Source organism: Paroedura picta, chromosome 3 (assembly GCF_049243985.1).
Source record: "Paroedura picta isolate Pp20150507F chromosome 3, Ppicta_v3.0, whole genome shotgun sequence".
Taxonomy (NCBI): domain Eukaryota; kingdom Metazoa; phylum Chordata; class Lepidosauria; order Squamata; family Gekkonidae; genus Paroedura; species Paroedura picta.
The window spans coordinates 130,072,044-130,090,426 of record NC_135371.1 but is presented as its reverse complement, the minus strand read 5'-3'; the positions used below and the strand labels follow the sequence as shown (position 1 = coordinate 130,090,426).

Here is an 18,383-nt window from a genome sequence, read left to right as displayed (position 1 = left end):
AGAGGAGTCATAGCATCTTACTGTAAAAACTGCAGAGTGGAGGGTGTTCTTTGGCAGCCCACAGCCCTCTGCATGGAAAGAGAGTTCCAAGCTCTAGGGGAGAGAAAACACAAAGACAGGTCGTCAGTCCATTGCTGAGAAAACCAAACTACACATTGCACTTACTATGTGATTTCCGTGGGGACTGGCAGCAGGACAAGCTTCCTGTAGGGAATTAAATTTGAGAGCCAGTTTGGTGTAGTGGTTAGGAGTGCGGACTTCTAATCTGGCATGCCAGGTTCGATTCTGCGCTCCCCCATATGCAACCAGCTGGGTGACCTTGGGCTCGCCACGGCACTGATAAAACTGTTCTGACCAAGCAGTGATATCAGCGCTCTCTCAGCCTTACCCACCCCACAGGGTGTCTGTTGTGGGGAGAGGAATGGGAAGCCGACTGTAAGCCGCTTTGAGCCTCCTTCGGGTAGGGAAAAGCGGCATATAAGAACCAACTCTTCTTCTTCTTCTAAATCTGGGCAGAGGAGAGTCTCTTGCCTTCCTCCTCTGGCTTTTTGCAAACTGCCTGGAGGGGGCAATATGCTCCACTGAGGGCTTCATGTAAAAACATTCAGTGCATGTAACAGAGTAAATAAGGCCACTGGAGTAAATAAGACAACCGGGAGGTATTTTGTGTTAGGAATATGCTCCACCAATACTATGTTCCCAGTCTGAATCCAGCTCCCTGCTGTGCTTCAAAACTGAAGGCCATTCCGCACAACAGGCAATCTTGCTAAATCTGAGCACTACTGAAAAGCGCTGCAATCAAAAGCGGCAGGTCTCGGTAATGCACACAGCCATTTCTATAGGAAAAAAAGGCTCTCCCACTAGCACTGTTCTCGTAACGCACAAGTTTCCGGTCTCGCCGAAATCGCAACAAAGGAGGCGATATTTTTCCACGCTTCCTCCTGCCCCTGGCTGTCAATCAAACAGAACAGCCAATTAACTGTTGTGTTCGTGCTTCCCTTTAAAAACTGTTTTTTAAAAACAAGAAACACCAGTAGCAACGTATATTCGTTCATTCGATGTATCAGAAGGACTTTTTTCGCTGGCATAGAAGCTGGCACTTAATTGTTTATATGCTCTTAAAGTTAAAAAATAAATCCCCTCCCCGTGCTATTTCTGGCTGAAATTTGGGGCAGTGTCGAACAGGGGGCTGTATTGTGCTGGGAAACTTTACAGACAATTGCTTGCGGACGGATTTCAGCCAAAGAAGCTTATTCGTTGCTTTTGCCGGTTTAAGGGGGGGGGAAATGGCGATCGCAACACTGCAAGCTCAGGTGCTACCACTATGCTGATAAAGAACATGTCATTTTCGGATGTGTTGCAGCTTGTTCTCAAGAGTCTAGCAGGTTTTTTTTTAGTGAAAATCCACTTTTGTGGTTTCCCCAAAAAGCGCTACAATGAAGCGATTTTTGTGGGAATGTTGCAGATTGTGTACGACATCGTGAATAACGAAAAATAAATAGCGTTACACAATGGTAACACTCCAGCAACATTAACGCTGTGCGGAATGGTCCCGAGTTGTCACAGGGAACTTCCAGGTGGCATGTGGCTGCATGTCACACAGCAGGACAGAAAGTCAGACTCTTTGTTCTCTATCCCTTTTCATACTCTTAAGTACCTGAAGGGCAAACTGCAGTTTTCTGAAGTACTGCAAGTTGCCATCTTGCTGTTTGGCAGCCCTTGTCAATGTCTCCAAGGTGTGATTCCACAGCAGCTCCAGAAGGCTGTTTGTAGGGGAAAGAAAAATGGAAACTGGATCACAACTGGAGGTATGCTCTAAGAAAGCTCAGCAAATGCTGACAAATTATATCAACCTTTGGAATAGATAGGGCAGAAAATACAGGACAAGTTATCATTTTCACAGCATTTTCCACTGACATTTAACAGGCATTTCCGTTCTTGGCTTTAAAGAAAGTTCTATAGGAAGGGTCAAATGGATGCTGGAAGGGAAAAATAAACACACAGCCTGTGAGAGCGCCAGAAGTGACATTGACTCCCAGAAGTATCAAGCTCTCCATGGTTCTGTCAACCTTATCTGCTCTTGAGTAGCAGAACAGGCTCGCAAAAGAAGGTAAGAGGACCCCCCCCCAAATCTTCAGAAAGTCTGTTTGATTTGCTAGGGTTTTGATGGGAAATGAAGAACAAATATCTTTTGTGGGGGAGGGAGACTATTTGATCTGATTTAATTTGTAATATCTTAATTATTATCTGTAAGGAAAAGCAAAGTACAAGAATTATAATAAATAAATGAAGCAAAGTCTGTATTATGAGTAAGAAATAAGGGAACTGAGCCTTCTTCCATCTGCTGGACCCTTTCCACACTGGGGGGAAATGGTGCAAGGGCTGTCTTAATGCTCCACCAGCATTCCACACAATAATCTTGTGACTTGGGTGCAGTGCTGAATGAGTCCCCTGCTTTTTGGAAATGTTGCTAAAACTGGTTCCCCCCCCCATCCCCTGGGAGGGAATTTGCGGTAACCTAAAGGGGTAGCCCAAAAGAGTTGTGTTGGCTTCCTTCACTGTTTGCCGCCTCAAAGGATGAAGTTTGAGATCCAACCAATGCTGTGTCTCCATCTGCCCTCCTCCCCTCCTCTCCATACATTTTTTATTGAACTTAATTTTGTTACAATGCTAATCAGCAGTCTCCTGCATCCCACCTGCCTTGATGCTCTGGTGAATACCCTCCCCTATCCACCTCCTTCTTCCCTTCCTAGCTTCACCCAGTTCCTTAGGAGAGCAGCTGTTTTGTTCCAGCATAAGTGGATTGCAACAGAGATCCCTTTTGGTTCCTTCAGTCAAAAGTAATCTAAGGTGAAAGGAGAAACTGTAACCACTGAATTATTTTGTAAGGCCTTGGCTGCCAGCTTTTGCAGGGGGAGGGAACCCCCCCCCCCCCAAGCAGAAGGCAGGTCTTCAAGGGTTTGGGAAATTCTTCCCAGTCCCTTACAGATTTCCAAGAAGGCTCTGGGGGGGGGGAGCAGCCTTTCACCTGACGATATGGCTTAAAAAAATTACACACACTGTAATGGAGGAAAGGGGGGGAAGAACAATCAAGGGCACAGAATGCTTGACTGAAGGGGTGCACTTAAAAGAAAGGTCCAAGCTGTCTGTTAATCAGCATTGCTACTGAAAAAAACTTTTTTGGGGGGGGGGGATAAGCTGCACAGCAAATGGAAGAGGGGAGCATTTGGGCACCGTTCCCATGGGAGAGGGAGGATGTTTTCATGTCTCATTGGGTTTTTGCACCTGCATTAGTGGTGAAAAAGGGGTGGGCATGTTTCTTTTTTATTGTGTTAGTATGCAACTGCATTATTAAGCACGCTCAGCTTTTTAAAAAATGGAAGGAAGGCAAGGCGGAAGGCAGGATGGGCTGCCCGCCCTTCTGAGAAAACCACGGAAGGCAGGACTGGCCACTGACATCTCCAAAGGAAACGTGAAAGGCAAGACATTAAATCAATCCTTGCTATTGCCATTTGGAGAAAACATATGCGGAAAGTGAAGCGCAAATTCGATATCAACTTACAGAGACCAATACAAAGGAAATACAGAGAAAAAAAGAAAATGGTGGAAATGGTCCTGCAGTGGAAGCATTACATTATAGGATATGTTAAGATAGATAGCTGTGTTCGTCTACAGCTGAAGGAAAGAGCAAGAGTGCAGTAGCACCTTCAGGACTAACCACATTTGTGGGAGGGTAGGAGTTTTAAGGAGTCGCTGTTCACTTCTTCAGATGCAGCTAGAATGTGTGTCTATCTGGAAAGTGGAATGATCTCTGGAATTTCTGGAAAGTGGAATGATTTCAGATGCCGAATGACATTAGCAGGCCAATGACAAGAGCAGGTGTGATTGGATTAGGGGTAGTAGGAGTGGCGAAATCAGCATTGATAATGAGACAGGAAATCTAAGGCTCGATTCAGTCCAGCTGGATGCACAGTCTTGAGCTTCAATGTGAACTGCTACTGATAATGAGGCTCTAAACAATGCATCCACCTAGGGTGCTACTGGATTCTTGCTCTTTTCTACAACTATGTGATATGGTTGAGTTGACAAGGAGAATCACCCATCATCCTGCTTCATACATTCACAGCTTGCTGAAATATAGCCATTCTCCTAAATGGTAACAACAATGACTATCTAGCCAAGAATTCCAGTGTTCCAGCTTACCTGTTAAAGTTCTCCTGAACCAGATTCCTATGCAAGTACTCAAACTCACACTCCAAAAATTTCATTAATGGGGTGATACACTGAGGAAAGAGAAAGATCAGTGATAACAAAGCCGAGGGAACAGTATTTACAACTCACACCCTTATGAAGTTAGATTGAAAGATTACAAAGTCCCTATGGTGGCCCACAAAGGCTCTTGGGATTCCAGATGGCCAGCACAACTTTTAGAAACTCCCCTCTCAGAGACTAGCCCATACCCATGGGCCATCTGCACACCATCATGACCACTGTTTGGTTTCTGCAATGCTGGCATGCACATCCTGCACACGAATGAGCTGCCACATATGGGAAGAGACTTTTAAACAGTACAAGCCATCCCATGGAGCACTGCAGGAAGGAGTTGGCCCTTTAATGTACCCTCAGCTGCATGTTAACATTTGTAGCAATTGTAAAAGCCCAACTGTCTTTCCTACCCTGGCCTGGTGTGGAGTAGCATAGGTGGAGTAAAAATGTGTGCTAATGATCCTGTGTCCAAGCTAGAAGATATCACCATATAAAGTGAATGGAAGAACAGAATTCATCTTGCCGTGCATAGGATTAATGAATAGACTGCAGGTCAATTTTTATAGATGAGCCCAATGGGCAAGTCCAGGTTCAGCTCTACATCATGATTATTAATACTAACAGCTATAAATCAAAGTGACATATCAGTGCAAACGTGTATTACTGCTGTTTTGGGCACCAGCTTAAGCACTCACATTTATTTCAGAAAGTTCAGAAGCGCACTTTGCATTTTCCCCTCTACTCTACGCCTTTACAAACAAGACATAAGATGGTCTGACAAGTAGTCCAGAGTAAAAGGAAAACTTCAGTGTTATTTTGAGAGATGTTGGGAAGATATCGTGGGGACAAGAGCCTTCCACTGGCTTCTGTTGTGGCTTCCTGTGGTTCATCTGAGACTAGCTATTCTTCCATTGCTACATTGACACTGCCAGGAAGATGAGCAGAGAAGCAAAACATTCCCTGAAGCCAAATTTATCCCAAAACTCACATCTTCTGGGTCCTTGGAGTCACTACTGGTTGACAGCTCCTGAATATGTCTGGAAATCCCGGCTTCCAGCTGTCAAAACACATGTGCCTATTGAGACTTAGGATAGATGTGATATAAATACATACAGTTCACACGCATTACTTCACTGATCCTTACTAGGGATAGGCACAAATCAGTTAAATTCATCACAAGTTTGACCAGTTCATGCAGTTTTGGAGGAGGCGCATCCCCTGAACATTTCCTAGACCTTTCATCCAGTTGGGTTTGGGTCATTTAAACCCTCCATTTAGAGTCTCTTGTGGCGCAGAGTGGTAAGGCAGCCGACATGCAGTCTGAAGCTCTGCCCATGTGGCTGGGAGTTCAATCCCAGCAGCCGGCTCAAGGTTGACTTAGCCTTCCATCCTTCCAAGGTCGGTAAAATGAGTACCCAGCTTGCTGGGGGGTAAACGGTCATGACTGGGGAAGGCACTGGCAAACCACCCCATATTGAGTCTGCCATGAAAACGCTAGAGGGCGTCACCACAAGGGTCAGACATGACCCGGTGCTTGCACAGGGGATACCTTTACCTTTACTTTTTAAAAAACTTTCCCCCCTTTCAAACAGAAGTAAACAAAACTGAGGTTTTAAATAGCTGATAACCATTTCATAGTGAACAGGTGCACATACCCCATTGTAAGGCTCAAATGGCTGCAACCCATTTCAGTGATCTATTTCACTAAAATGCCAGCCATTTAAAACCTCCATTTCACTCCCTGCCTTCCAAACAGAGGGAAGTGAAACAGAGGTTTTTAATTCCTGGTAGCCATTTCAACCTCAAAGTGGACAAGTACAGATCCATCAAGTTATGAGGTTCAAATGGCTGCTTGGAAGTGGGAGAGAATGAAATGGCTTGCAGCCATTTCAGCCTTATAATGGGAGGGGCTGTCCACTGTGCTGTCCACTTTCACTTCCTCCTGCTTCTAAGTAGAGAGAAAGTGAAACAGAATGGCCTAAACCAGCAAGCCCAAGATGTGGCTTCTGGTTCAATTGTGTTCTGGGGTTCAGTTTAGGAACACCCCGGTTCACGTCCATCCCTAATCCTTACAACCATCTGGTGAGTTGGTCCAGAATTATAACCCATAGGAAAAGGAGAAAGGCCAGCAGCTTGCATAAGACCACCTTTGAGTGTCACACAAGATCTGATCTAAGGAATGCTTGATTCATGCTCTCCCATCTTTTCATACACCTTAATGCTCAGAGATAAAACTCTGCTCTACCCTAGTTCCACTGAAGCTAAATACAACCTAGACAATATACATTTTCCAGAAAGATGAGGTTATGCTTCCTCATGTCAGCCAACACGCACCATTGCCAAGAAAAGAAACTGTCCTGCTCGGCATCTCCAAAAGCAGAAGCTGCCTACCTTCATTGACCATCAGGCTTGAGTCCCCATTTCCATCTCCCTGGGCCACATTCTGCCTAGGCAACCGTCCAAGGACAGAACCCCATATTGATCAATCTCTTCCTTTTGAGCTCTGGCTCAGTAATACTTTTTCAAGAACTAATGTGGTCCAAAGGAGGCACTTTTACTGGCCCGCTTGACCTCAACCAGGCATTTGGTTGAGGTCGATCCAAACCACCCCTTAAAGCAACAAACATAAAGATGATCTAATTGTTTGATACTGTTCTACTTTTTCCAGCCATGCCTCCTCCACACTCTTTACTATTACATGAAATAGAAGAGATTACTTTGGTTGCCAGGGTCTGCACCACGCCTCGGATCTCATTGTTGAGGCATTCAACTGTAGACTGAAGTTGATGGTGCAAAGTGTTCTGGATCTGTTCTGGAGCAACAACGCCTCCTAGCTGCTGCTTGAGACGGGCCCAGTCCAGCTGTGAGGGCAACTTCAGGATGATCATGCGAAGCTGCTCAATATTGTTCACCACAACGCAGAGCTGGAGACAGGGAGAAACCAAAGGACAAAAGAGTTCATGACCCCCAACAGGTTGAATGACTGGATCTGTCTGTTTATAGAAACTAGCCCTACATCCTATCAACAAGAAAGTTGAGATTGGTCTGATTTTCCCAAGGACTATATAGTAACTACATCTTAACAAAGCTGCCCATTCCTGATGTTGTCCAATTCTATGGCTGGATGGGAGGTTAACCTTTTAAATTACATCTCCCTTTTTCTGAGAAGGATTGAGACATTTTTTTGATGACATTTAATACCATATACTTGCAAGAGCTAGGACAGGGCTGTTTTGTCCAGCCCCCACCCCTATCTGTTGCTAACCCTCAAAGCAGAGTAGTCTGCTCCTGATGACATCATCCAATTCCACTGCTAGACAGAATAACTCTGGTCATTCCCACATGGGCCCATGCAAGGAAGCACGCCTGCCCACCCTGAATGATGTGCAGGTCTCAATGGCTCACTCCAACAGGAACCTGGGCATGATCCTGGATACTTCCCTCACAATGGAAGCCCAGGTGACGAAGGTAGCACAGCTGGCATTCTACCTTCTCTGCCAAGCCAAACTACTAGCACCCTACTTGGCCCCGTAACACCTAGTCACAGTGATCCATGTGATGGTCACCTCTAGACTGGACTTCTGCAACTTGCTCTATGTAGGCCTGCCTTTAACCTTGATCCAGAAACTACAGCTGGTCCAAAATGCAGCGGCCAGGGGCCTCACAGCAGCCCAACCTCCATCAACTCTCTGCTTATGCCCCCCAAAGAGACCTACATTCTGCCACCACCAACCGGCTAATGATGCCTGATCCAAAAGAAGCCCACATGGCCATAACCAGGGCCAGAGCCTTCTCTGTCCTGGTGGAATAAGCTCCGGGAGGATCTCTGCATTTTCCCGGATTAACTTCCTTCCCAGCGCCTCCAAAGCTGACATAGTGAAGCAGTCTGTCGCTGATTGGTCAGAGTGACAGTTCAAAGACTACCTGGTACCCAGTTGCCATTCCCTCACAAGACTTATCTTTGCCCTCATTTCTAAAGTGACTGTGCTCCAAGCCAACACTTCTATGTGCCAAGGTTTGCCTTTCAATTTATCTTTCCTCCCCCCATTCTCCCCCCCCTGCTTGTTCAGGAAAAGAAAATAAACAAGCAGCCTCATGCTCTATCCCTCCCCCTGCTTCCTTTTGCTAGAGAACAGCAGGAAAGAAACCGCTTTCCAGCTTCGTGTTCATTCAATGCCAGCTAGAGTTTCGTGACCACTGCTCACCTCCCAACTCTGAGCTTCCCCAACCAAATCGGAAAGAGAGGGCAGCCACACAAGTATAGAATACAGTCTGTTTCTATTTGGGAAAAAAGAAGGAGGAAGACCCGGGTTCAAATCAATCTGAATTCAACAGGATCAACAGTAGGGTGGTGGGAAGTAAATGCAAAATCAGCCCTGCTTCTGGCCTTCTGATGATGCTTGGTGGAACAGTTGAAGTAAAATAACTGTGCAATGCCCTAGGAATTCCTACAGACATGGAGTGCCATGAGATCACTTCCAGGTACATGACTTGAAACAACATCACAGAATTGTGCAATGCTAGTTTATAGTGCCTCCCTACCCCAATTTCTAAAGGTTGCCAGGTGACCCATAATGCCCCAATGGGAAAACCTGGATTTTCCTGGTCCCACCCTCATGGCAAAAAACCTAACTGGAATTAGCTAGGACCTGAGAGGTTGAATGTCTGTGCAAGTTGGACAACAGGTTACTAAAATATATAAACATTTATTGTGTGCAGCTTTTTAAAAATTATTTAAGGTTAAAAACACATACAAAGCCCATCGGCCATTACTGAAAAATTATCAAATGCACTGTACAATCTTAGGTGTTGGACCCGACGCATTTTGACTCTCACTGGGTCTTCCTCAGAGGTCTAATTTTGATTGATTGATAAAATATAGCATCCATAAATCAGCCACTAAAATAATCAACTTATAAGAACTTATTTCTTAGGGTGACAAAATCAATCAAAATCTATCAGATGGAACATGTCCATTTATTGGATAACAGTCCCCTTCTTTCAGGCTGCCAAGAAATTCAGATGTGTGCCCATGAAACCGGTGCATGTACAAAGGCCTGCACTGGTGGTGGCTGCGGCTGAGAACCTGGCTCTGTGCAGAAACCACACCTTTCTACTAGTCAGGATCTGGCTCTCTTTCTTACCCGGTTTGCTGCTTCTCCCTCCTCTCGCTGGCTCAGTGAGGACAGTTCTTCTGCTCTTGCCTTGATCAGCCGGCAGTACAGCAGAGCGATCCTACACATATCCTAGCAAGGAAGAATGAAAGTATTAGACACCAAGTTTAAGCGGAACTCAAAATGGCAGCCAAGAATGGGGCAACCACATATTCTCTGCAATTCTATTTCAAACACAAAATGCCCTGGTGATGGGAAAAGAACAGCTCAGCACTGAACTACTTGTAATTAACAGGAGAGGCACAGGGATGAAATTCAGAAGAGAAGAGGCTGTGGATTAAAGGAATCTCTCTTTAATAATTTCAGGACTTCCCAGCACCTGATTCTTTCCAAGGCCTCCTGTAATTCTGGGCAAACTCCAGGCCCTACCCTAGAGGGTGCCCACTTTACCACCAGGACAAAAGTATGCTTGTGCTTATTGTGGGTTTTCCAAGCTGCGTTGGCTGTGGGCTGGTAGTTTTAGTTCCTGATGCCAGTAACTGTGGCTGGGATCTTCAGAGGTAGGACACAACAAGATAGGAAACTCTCTGTGCCAAAGCGATCACAGGAATCATGGTGTTTCCCCCACTCCACATGGAAAAATGGCTTCCAGGTTACATTTGGCCAACTTTTTGGATCCATAACATTACAGATGTTTTTAATACTTTATAATATTTATCTGGTTTTTAAAATTGATTTTTAACATATTGTAATCCATCCTAGTTATTAGGAAGGGTGAGAAATAAGAATAAAGTATTACGATTAATATTATTGTAAAAAGTATGCGTGTTTTCACTCCTAATCCACATTGGCAGAGAACTGATTTACCCTTGCAAGAGACTGTGACACAAATAAGGGAGTAGAACAGAGTGTTTCATTTCCATCTGCAGAGTGAGACTACTGTTTCCATCTTTTCTTTATATCACTACTCAGCCTGATACTTGAACATGCCATGTATACTCTTTTTAATTTTTCCCCTTACATTCTGATTGCTCTAAGCCTGCTTTCTATAAACACACCACACCTATTCCGTCTTTCTATATGTAGTGTAGTAACGGGGAGAGGCAGCAGGAAAGCTCACAGTTACAAAAATGCAATTGAATGGAGGGAGGGCATGGTACAGCCCGATCTTGTCCTATTTCAGAAGCAAAGTAGAGTCTGTACTTGAATGGGAGACAACTAAGGAAAGCAATTGCAAACCACCTCACTTTCCATGAAAGCCCCTGACTGGGGCAGCCATGTCAGTTGTGCCTTGATGGCACTTATGTATGTAATTGAAAGCCCTGAGCTAGCTGGTGGTTGCAAAATGGGAAATGCAGCAATTACACAGCACCTATGAACAGCAACAAAGGTATAAAGTGCTGTATGTGCAAAGCTATTCAGCAGGAGAAATTTTCTGATTTGCTGGTGTTGGTGGTGCTGGTGGTTACTACCCAGTTTGATTTTTGTATCCTTTAGGAGTAAGAAAAAGGGTCAATGTTCCTGAGTGAAGAGTAGAAAAAGTCACAGAATTTTCCAGTCAGGCTTATGAGTCCGTTCCTTCCCAGCAACTTTCAGAGAAAAGAAATTCTTCCTGATATTTGCCACTGATAGTCGGAAACATGCACTTAATTTCTGCACATAACTATTCCCCATCTTAATATTATCCAAACTTTGGAGAGCTGGTGACGTGTAGTGATTTGATCTAGAAGACATGGATTCAAAGCCCACTTGGCTGCAATGCTTTCTGAGCAAGTTTTGGGCCAGTCACAGTCCTTCAGTCTAACCTACCTCTCAGAATTGTTATGAGGATCAAACTGAGTAGGGGGAACTATGCTTTCCTGAGCTCCCTCAAGAAAAGGGGCAAGATAAAAACAAACCTCAACAAGATAGATAATAAAAGGGGCAAGATAGATAACAAACCTCAACAAACTTCACCATGATCATGAAAGCCTCCTCAGGATCTGGCCAATCCAGCTGCTGCCAGGTCTTGACCATCTGAGCATAACAGGTAGATAAATCCACAGTGGATGTACTATGTTTATTCAGCTCCCCCAATGGCTTCAGCTGGGCAAATGGGCAACAACAACAACAACAAAAACACAACAAAGGCAGAGTTAGTTTTTAGATGTTTGGACACTTTGGAAAAGCCAGGCAACACAAATAGGGCATTCACACCTAAATTTCTGATCCTTAAACCACTTCATCCAGAATGTCCAATCAGCTCTTTTCAGATCACCTGCAACACTTAGAGCAGGGGTAGTCAAACTGCGGCCCTCCAGATGTCCATGGACTACAATTCCCAGAAGCCCCTGCCAGCGAATGCTGGCAGGGGCTTCTGGGAATTGTAGTTCATGGACATCTGGAGGGCCACAGTTTGACTACCCCTGACTTAGAGCATCCTTTGGCAGCTACCGCAGGTTATAAAGGGACAGAAGAAACTAAAACTCTAGAGAAGCATACATACCTCTTTCTCCGTTTTATATAAAGTTGAATGTATTTTTAAAGTATTATATTGAGTCAGAATTTCCTAGTGCTTGTCTCTGGTTTCAAGGGCCAGAGAAGATGTGACAAAAATTATGGATCTCCCATCAGTCTGCAAAAGCTAGCCTGACTGCACGTACAGCTCTACCTTGTATTTCAGCCACATGGGAAGGGGAAAAGGATATTTGATCTTTCAACCCTCACTTGAGTAAGATATTAAAGAAAACTGAGCTCTTTGCATTTCTATTAGCATTTAAAAGGGGAGGGCACTGTGGCATTAGAACACATCTTTCTTTTTAAAAACCACCTGTGAAATCCAGCTTCAATCATCAAATTTATCTGGGAGTTTGAAGAATTAAATCTACTCCCTGTGTGGCTCCAGTTCAAACTGGGCCTGCATGCACAATTTACCTCCTGTAGATTATCTGAGATCCATGATCTGTGTCACGTTTTGTGGAGGCCTTAAGTGCTTGAGAGCTTTGAACATATGAGAAGTTAGCTTCCATTTCTTGCATGGCATATCTGCTAATCTGGAATCTGTTCCACTATATATTGCTGGTAAGAGCGTGTCTCATGGCTTAAGTGCCACTCAGCACTTAATACGCACTCTGGGCTACTGTCCTGCCCCTGAGTGCCCCCTCCTCCAACTGGCTTGCCTGTCTATCCAGTGGCCAGCCAATCGCGTATCATTGGCCCCTATCATCTATAACTTCATTTCCACATAACATACAAATCAAATAAAAGGCGAGTTCTGAGAGAAAATTAACATGGTGGAGGTGAAAGATACACAAGTCAAGAATGCGAAGACAGTTGACAGTCAAGAACAACTGACTTTCTTTTGTTCCTGGTGATCCCTCACCTGATCCACTTGTACAGCTCTCTGAGTCCTTTCCAGGCCTATTGTGTACGTCTTCTGGAGCCATTTGGGGATGGCTTCCTTAAACCATTGGTGGAAATTCATCACTTCAAGAGAAGCCTCACTGGAGACAAAGAGATACAACAACTCCTACATGACAAGTCAGATTCATGGATGGGAGACTGACAATGCACTGCTACTCCAGTCTAACACCACTGAATCAACCCCACAGGGGACTGCGGTGTGAACTTCCCAATTGTTCAAACACAGTGGTTCCAACCTGGTTTTGCTCCAGTTTGGTCATTAGGCACAGCAACTGGAAACCTGTTCCGAAAACTCTTCTTCATATAAAACAACAAAACACTCAACACATATTCTCTCAGTAGTACAAGCTAAAACATAACTACTTGTAGCTTAAAGCAGGAGGCAAGATACACAGCAGTCTCTATATGACAACAATAAAAACATGCCCTCTGGCTTGAAGGCATAGCCTCGCCTTGCCCTCAGTAGAGGTCAGCACCTGTTGCACAGAAATTCTTTCATGCGCTGCAGTTCCTGCAGGTTGAGATATAGCTGGAAAAGGTTCTCTGCTGTCAGATGGGACATGCCACTGTCCATCTTGCTCAGCTCCTCCTTGACATAACCGGAGACCTGTAGAAGATCAACAGAACAAGAAACCCCAGTACCTAAGCTGCAATTACCAAAGGACCAAAAACATATCAAATACACTGTGCTTTGGGCTGCCAACGAAAACCATGTTAGAAATTCAAATGGTACAAAATACAGTTACAAAATACAACAGAACTGGGGCCTAATTTGAATTGCTCCCAGACGCAAGCTTGGGACACCATAACACCTGCCTTCAAATTAAGGTCAGGCACGACAATGATAGTGGAGCATAGCACTGTAACTGCCTTTCCGTGGTTTCCTCATCATTTCTTTATGATTCTACAAACATCCTTTGATCTCCTTTGAAGCGTGGAGAAACAACACATCTGAAGCTCAATCCTTCAAAGACGGAGGTCCTGTGGCTGGGTAGGAACGGCCCATGTGAGGAAGCGCGCCTGCCTGCCCTGGATGGTGTGCAGCTCTCTATGGCTCACTCCACCAGGAACCTAGGCATGATTCTGGACACTTCCCTCACAATGAAAGCCCAGATCACAAAGGTAGGGCAGCTGGCATTCTACCACCTCCGCCAAGCCAAGCTACTAGCGCCCTACCTGGCCCCTGAACACCTAGCCACAGTGATCCATGCGATGGTCACCTCTAGACTGGACTTTGTAACTCGCTCTATGCAGGCCTGGCCTTAGTCTTGACCCGGAAACTACAGCTGGTTCAAAATGCAGCGGCCAGGATCCTCACTGCAACACCATGGAGGTCCCACATCCGGCCCATTCTCCACCAACTGCAGTGGCTGCCAGTTGAATTCCGGATCAGACTAAAGGTTCCGGTAATTACCTTCAAGGCCATACACAGTCAGGGCCCAGTGTACCTGAGATATTGCCTCCCCACCTATGCCCCCAAAAGAGCCATGCGCTCCACCGCCACCAACCAGCTAATGGTCCCTGGCCCTAAAGAAGTCCGCCTGGTCTCAACAAGGGCCAGAGCATTCTCTGTTCTGGCCCCCACCTGGTGGAACGAACTCCCAGAGGAGATCAGGGCCCTGACGGAGCTTAAACAGTTCCGCAGGGCCTGCAAGGAGGAGCTCTTCCGCCAGGCATTTGGTTGAGACCAGATATAACCAACAGCGACCAAAGGGCCCCTGCTCCCCCCCGCCCCCTCCCCCCAGAACACCACCTATACACTCTGGACCTGTTTGTATGTTGCACTGTTGTATTGTTTATAGGTTATACTACTATACTGTTATATGTTTACAATTATCAGTTATTATTGCACGGTTATTCAAATGTTTTATAGACTGTTCCATGTATTGTTCCTATGTTATTATGTAAACCGCCCTGAGCCCCCGGGGAGGGCGGTATATAAATATAATAAATAAATAAATAAACAAGGAAACGGCAGAAAGTCAACAAATGGAAAATGAGGAAGCTCAGAGAGGGAAACAACACATTGTAATTTGGCAGCTTAACCACAGGGAAACTTGTATGTGAAAAAAAAAAACCCAGAAATCCTGCACCCCAGAATGCCTCAGCCAACTCACAGCAGTCTCCATCTGCTTCTCTCTCTGACTACGCCAGAATCAAACTGTTGTTTCTTCACTCATGACTCAGACCTGCCCCTTTCGTCACATCTTCCAAGCCCTGATGGATGCTTGGGCAGAGCCATTTCCTAAGAATTAAGACCCAGTGAGGCAATACCAATAACTGTTAAGAAACACGACTCTTTTGCCTTTTGGTTCCTCACAGCCATTCCACTCTAGGCCAAGCCTACAAGATAGATTGATCCACAGCAATCAGAAAATAAGCTCACCACAATACCCACAGGATAAAAAGTTAGTATGAACTAGTCTGAAGCCAAACCATCAAAATAATTGGCTGGGAAAGTTTACTTATTAATAAGATTCCAGTGAATCTTCACATCACCTCTGTATTGCCAGCATTTCTATTATATCTTTAAAAGTTCTGAGACAGCAAGAGACTATGTAATCTGTCTCTTCACTCATCCATCCCCTCCTCTGTACTTCTGTAGAATAAAACTGGAGTCCTGGTTATTACAAAGCAGCTACTTACCAGCTCCTGAAGTTCAACGTATGCAATGGAGAAGAGATCCAGTCGCATGGCACTACAAGGATAGAGAAAAACTCATGGTCAGAAATTTGCTAGACAACTCCAGAGGTTTTGTGCCTCCTGGTTTATTGCAAATTATTTTATATCCTAAACAAAACCAGGTTCAGTAATCTTTGAAATATTTGTGCTATTTTGGGCTCCCAGAACTGTGCTCATACTTGAAAAGACTGACAGTTTTCCAGCAACATTTGAATGTTGATGCTTCCAGTATATAACCATCTTCAAAAATGTATGGCTCTTGGAAAAAGGCTTCTGATAAACTTTGATCTTTTAATTACACATATTCAGCAAAAGATTTTTGTACAACAATTTTGGAAGAATGGCACTTGGCTGCTTTCAAAGGAAGTCTCAACTTTTTGCATCATTTGATGTAACCCATCCCGAACTACCAAGGGAAGAGCAGAATACAAATGCAATTATAAATCCTTATCCATGGTTCCTCTAAATATTTGTGAAGCAGCCTGGGGGGTGGTACATGTCCGGCTGTCCAAGTTGGAATAGGGCCAATGAGGGTGCAGCCAGCTCCTGCCCCTGCAGCTCCCGCCCTCTGTCCCTGGACTCTAGCCTCTTTGCTCTCAGCCCCAGCTCAGTGCCTGGAGCCAGCAGCAGGTAAGGGGAGAGGGCCTTGGGGATAGGGACCTTGGGGAAAGGGGCCTGGTGGACGGCCTGCTAACAAAGGCCTCCCGGCCTGCTAAGCAGGGCTTGCTAACCAGGGCCTCCTGGCCTGCTCGGTTGGGCCTTCTAACAAGGGCCTCTTGGCCTATTAGGCTGAGCCTGCTAACTAGGGCCTTTTGGCCTGCTAGGATGGGCCTGCTAACTGCTAAGCAGGGCCTGTTAATGAGGGCCTCCCGGCCTGGTGACTGCCTGCTAAGGAGCTCTGTCCTGGGCCAGCCCCCACCCGCCCCACTTGATCCGGCTGCAAGCTTCTCAGGAGTTCGAGCGGCCCGAAGCCACCTTAAGCTGCCTGGCTGGGGAGGGGACCTTAAGGGCCGGGGAGGGGACCCTTAAGGGCCAGGGGAGGGGACCCTTTCAAGGCCCATTCTTAGGAACGGGTTTTGAAGCTAGCAAATAAATAAATACATAGAGTGAAAACACTAAATGAAGCTTTTATTATATTATTTACTCTACAGAATATATAACTGGTTATTTTCATTTTTGCTTTTCCTCTTTCTTATCTTTTTATCTTTCATGAAAAATAGATTTCTCTTCTATACTATATCTGTTCAGAACTTAATTGCTACATTTAAGCCTCTTTCATAAGAATGATAGAGAATATAATTTTTATTCTAATGGACATGTGCTTTAGTTATTTAAATAGTATGCTTTGATTTTACTGCATTTAATATATGTATAGAAAACAGTATGAGAATAATATATGGAAAGTGTGTACAATATTTTTAACATAGAACAGCAAAAAGAAAAATGGCAACAGCAACACATCAAAGAGACAAAGAAAAAGGGACAACAAAATAAAATCCAGTGGCACCTTTAAGTCCCACAAAGATTTAATCAAGGTGTGAGCTTTCGAGTGCAAGCACTCTTCCTCAGACTAAGAAAATAAAATAAAAAAGGAGTACAGATGAAATAGATGAGGACCAGAGATTGGAAGCAATGGTAGAAAAGTTATTGTGAATATTGGTGCACCACATTAAACAATTTGAAGAAAGAACTCAAAAGACCATTCAAGATTAAGAGAAAAGAACCTTAAAGAATATCCAGAGTATTCAGAGAAATATTCAAGAATTTGAGGAAAGAACCCAGAAGAACATTCAAGAAGTGTGTCAAGAGATACTGATTGCAATTAATTTAGAACAAAGATAGGAAATTATAAAAATCAAAGAAAAGTAAAAGATAATGACACACATCAAGAAAGTCAGAAAGACAAACATTTAGAAAGACTGAGTAGGTAGAACAAAGAATTGAAATCATGGCAATTCAATCCACACCTAATAATTTTGGAGGAATCCCAGAGAATTTCAGGAGGTCATATTTGGGAGGGGAAGGATGTCAACTGTTTCAACAACAGTTGACTGAATTTCCTCCCACAGTTCATCAGGCATGTTCTCTGTTGTGTCCAATAGCTAAAACAGGGGTAGTTTTAGCAAATTAGCAAATGCTGGCAGGGGCTCATGGGAATTGTAGTTCATGAACATCTGGAGGACCACAGGTTGACTACCCCTGAGCAAATGCTGGCAGGGGCTCATGGGAATTGTAGTTCATGAACATCTGGAGGACCACAGGTTGACTACCCCTGAGCTAAAAGATAGTCAATAGCTAGTAAGCATATTCAAATATACATTCAAGCGAATTAACAGACAATAACAGTTTATTTCATTCTTCTGGTAAAAACTAGTAATTCCAGCAAATGGGTGAAATATTGCTATTGTTAGGCTTGTAGGTTCCCTCCCTTGGCTTGAACAATTTAGTTCAAAGGCTGCTTTTCTCTCTAGGTAAAGTTCAGGGGAAAGAGCCTCTTGTGACGCAGAGTGGTAAGGCAGCCGTCTGAAAGCTTTGCCCATAAGGCTGGGAGTTCAATCCCAGCAGCTGGCTCAAGGTTGACTCAGCCTTCCATCCTTCCGAGGTCGGTAAAATGAGTACCCAGCTTGCTGGGGGGTAAACGGTCATGACTGGGGAAGGCACTGGCAAACCACCCCGTATTGAGTCTGCCATGAAAACGCTAGAGGGGGTCACCCCAAGGGTCAGACATGACTCGGTGCTTGCACAGGGGATACCTTTACCTTTACCTTTTAAAGTTCAGGGGAAGCGTTTTGTGAGCCCCCTGCAGACTCCAGACTTACTTGCTGAAATATTTGTTCCAGACTCTGCAGCACTGCTGGAGATCTGCATTCACTTCTACAACAAGACTGACCAAAGCTTTGCCACACTCCTCCATAGTCT

At 44.7% G+C, this 18,383-nt stretch overlaps 1 protein-coding gene across 11 annotated transcripts in view; it reads right to left on the bottom strand.

Annotated features, from left to right (window-relative positions):
* UNC13D (unc-13 homolog D) overlaps positions 1 to 18,383 on the bottom strand; it is an 80,763-nt gene that overhangs the window by 14,670 nt on the left and 47,710 nt on the right. For all 11 annotated transcript variants that reach the window (XM_077327786.1, XM_077327793.1, XM_077327792.1 and 8 more), the window contains 11 exons: positions 18,284 to 18,381; positions 15,429 to 15,480; positions 13,259 to 13,389; positions 12,742 to 12,862; positions 11,322 to 11,465; positions 9,411 to 9,512; positions 6,984 to 7,190; positions 5,255 to 5,323; positions 4,204 to 4,283; positions 1,658 to 1,763; positions 22 to 93 (listed from right to left, as the gene is read on the bottom strand). In XM_077327786.1, the coding sequence (XP_077183901.1) occupies positions 22 to 93; positions 1,658 to 1,763; positions 4,204 to 4,283; positions 5,255 to 5,323; positions 6,984 to 7,190; positions 9,411 to 9,512; positions 11,322 to 11,465; positions 12,742 to 12,862; positions 13,259 to 13,389; positions 15,429 to 15,480; positions 18,284 to 18,381 (1,182 nt within the window). The remainder of the gene's footprint in view (positions 1 to 21; positions 94 to 1,657; positions 1,764 to 4,203; positions 4,284 to 5,254; positions 5,324 to 6,983; positions 7,191 to 9,410; positions 9,513 to 11,321; positions 11,466 to 12,741; positions 12,863 to 13,258; positions 13,390 to 15,428; positions 15,481 to 18,283; positions 18,382 to 18,383) is intronic.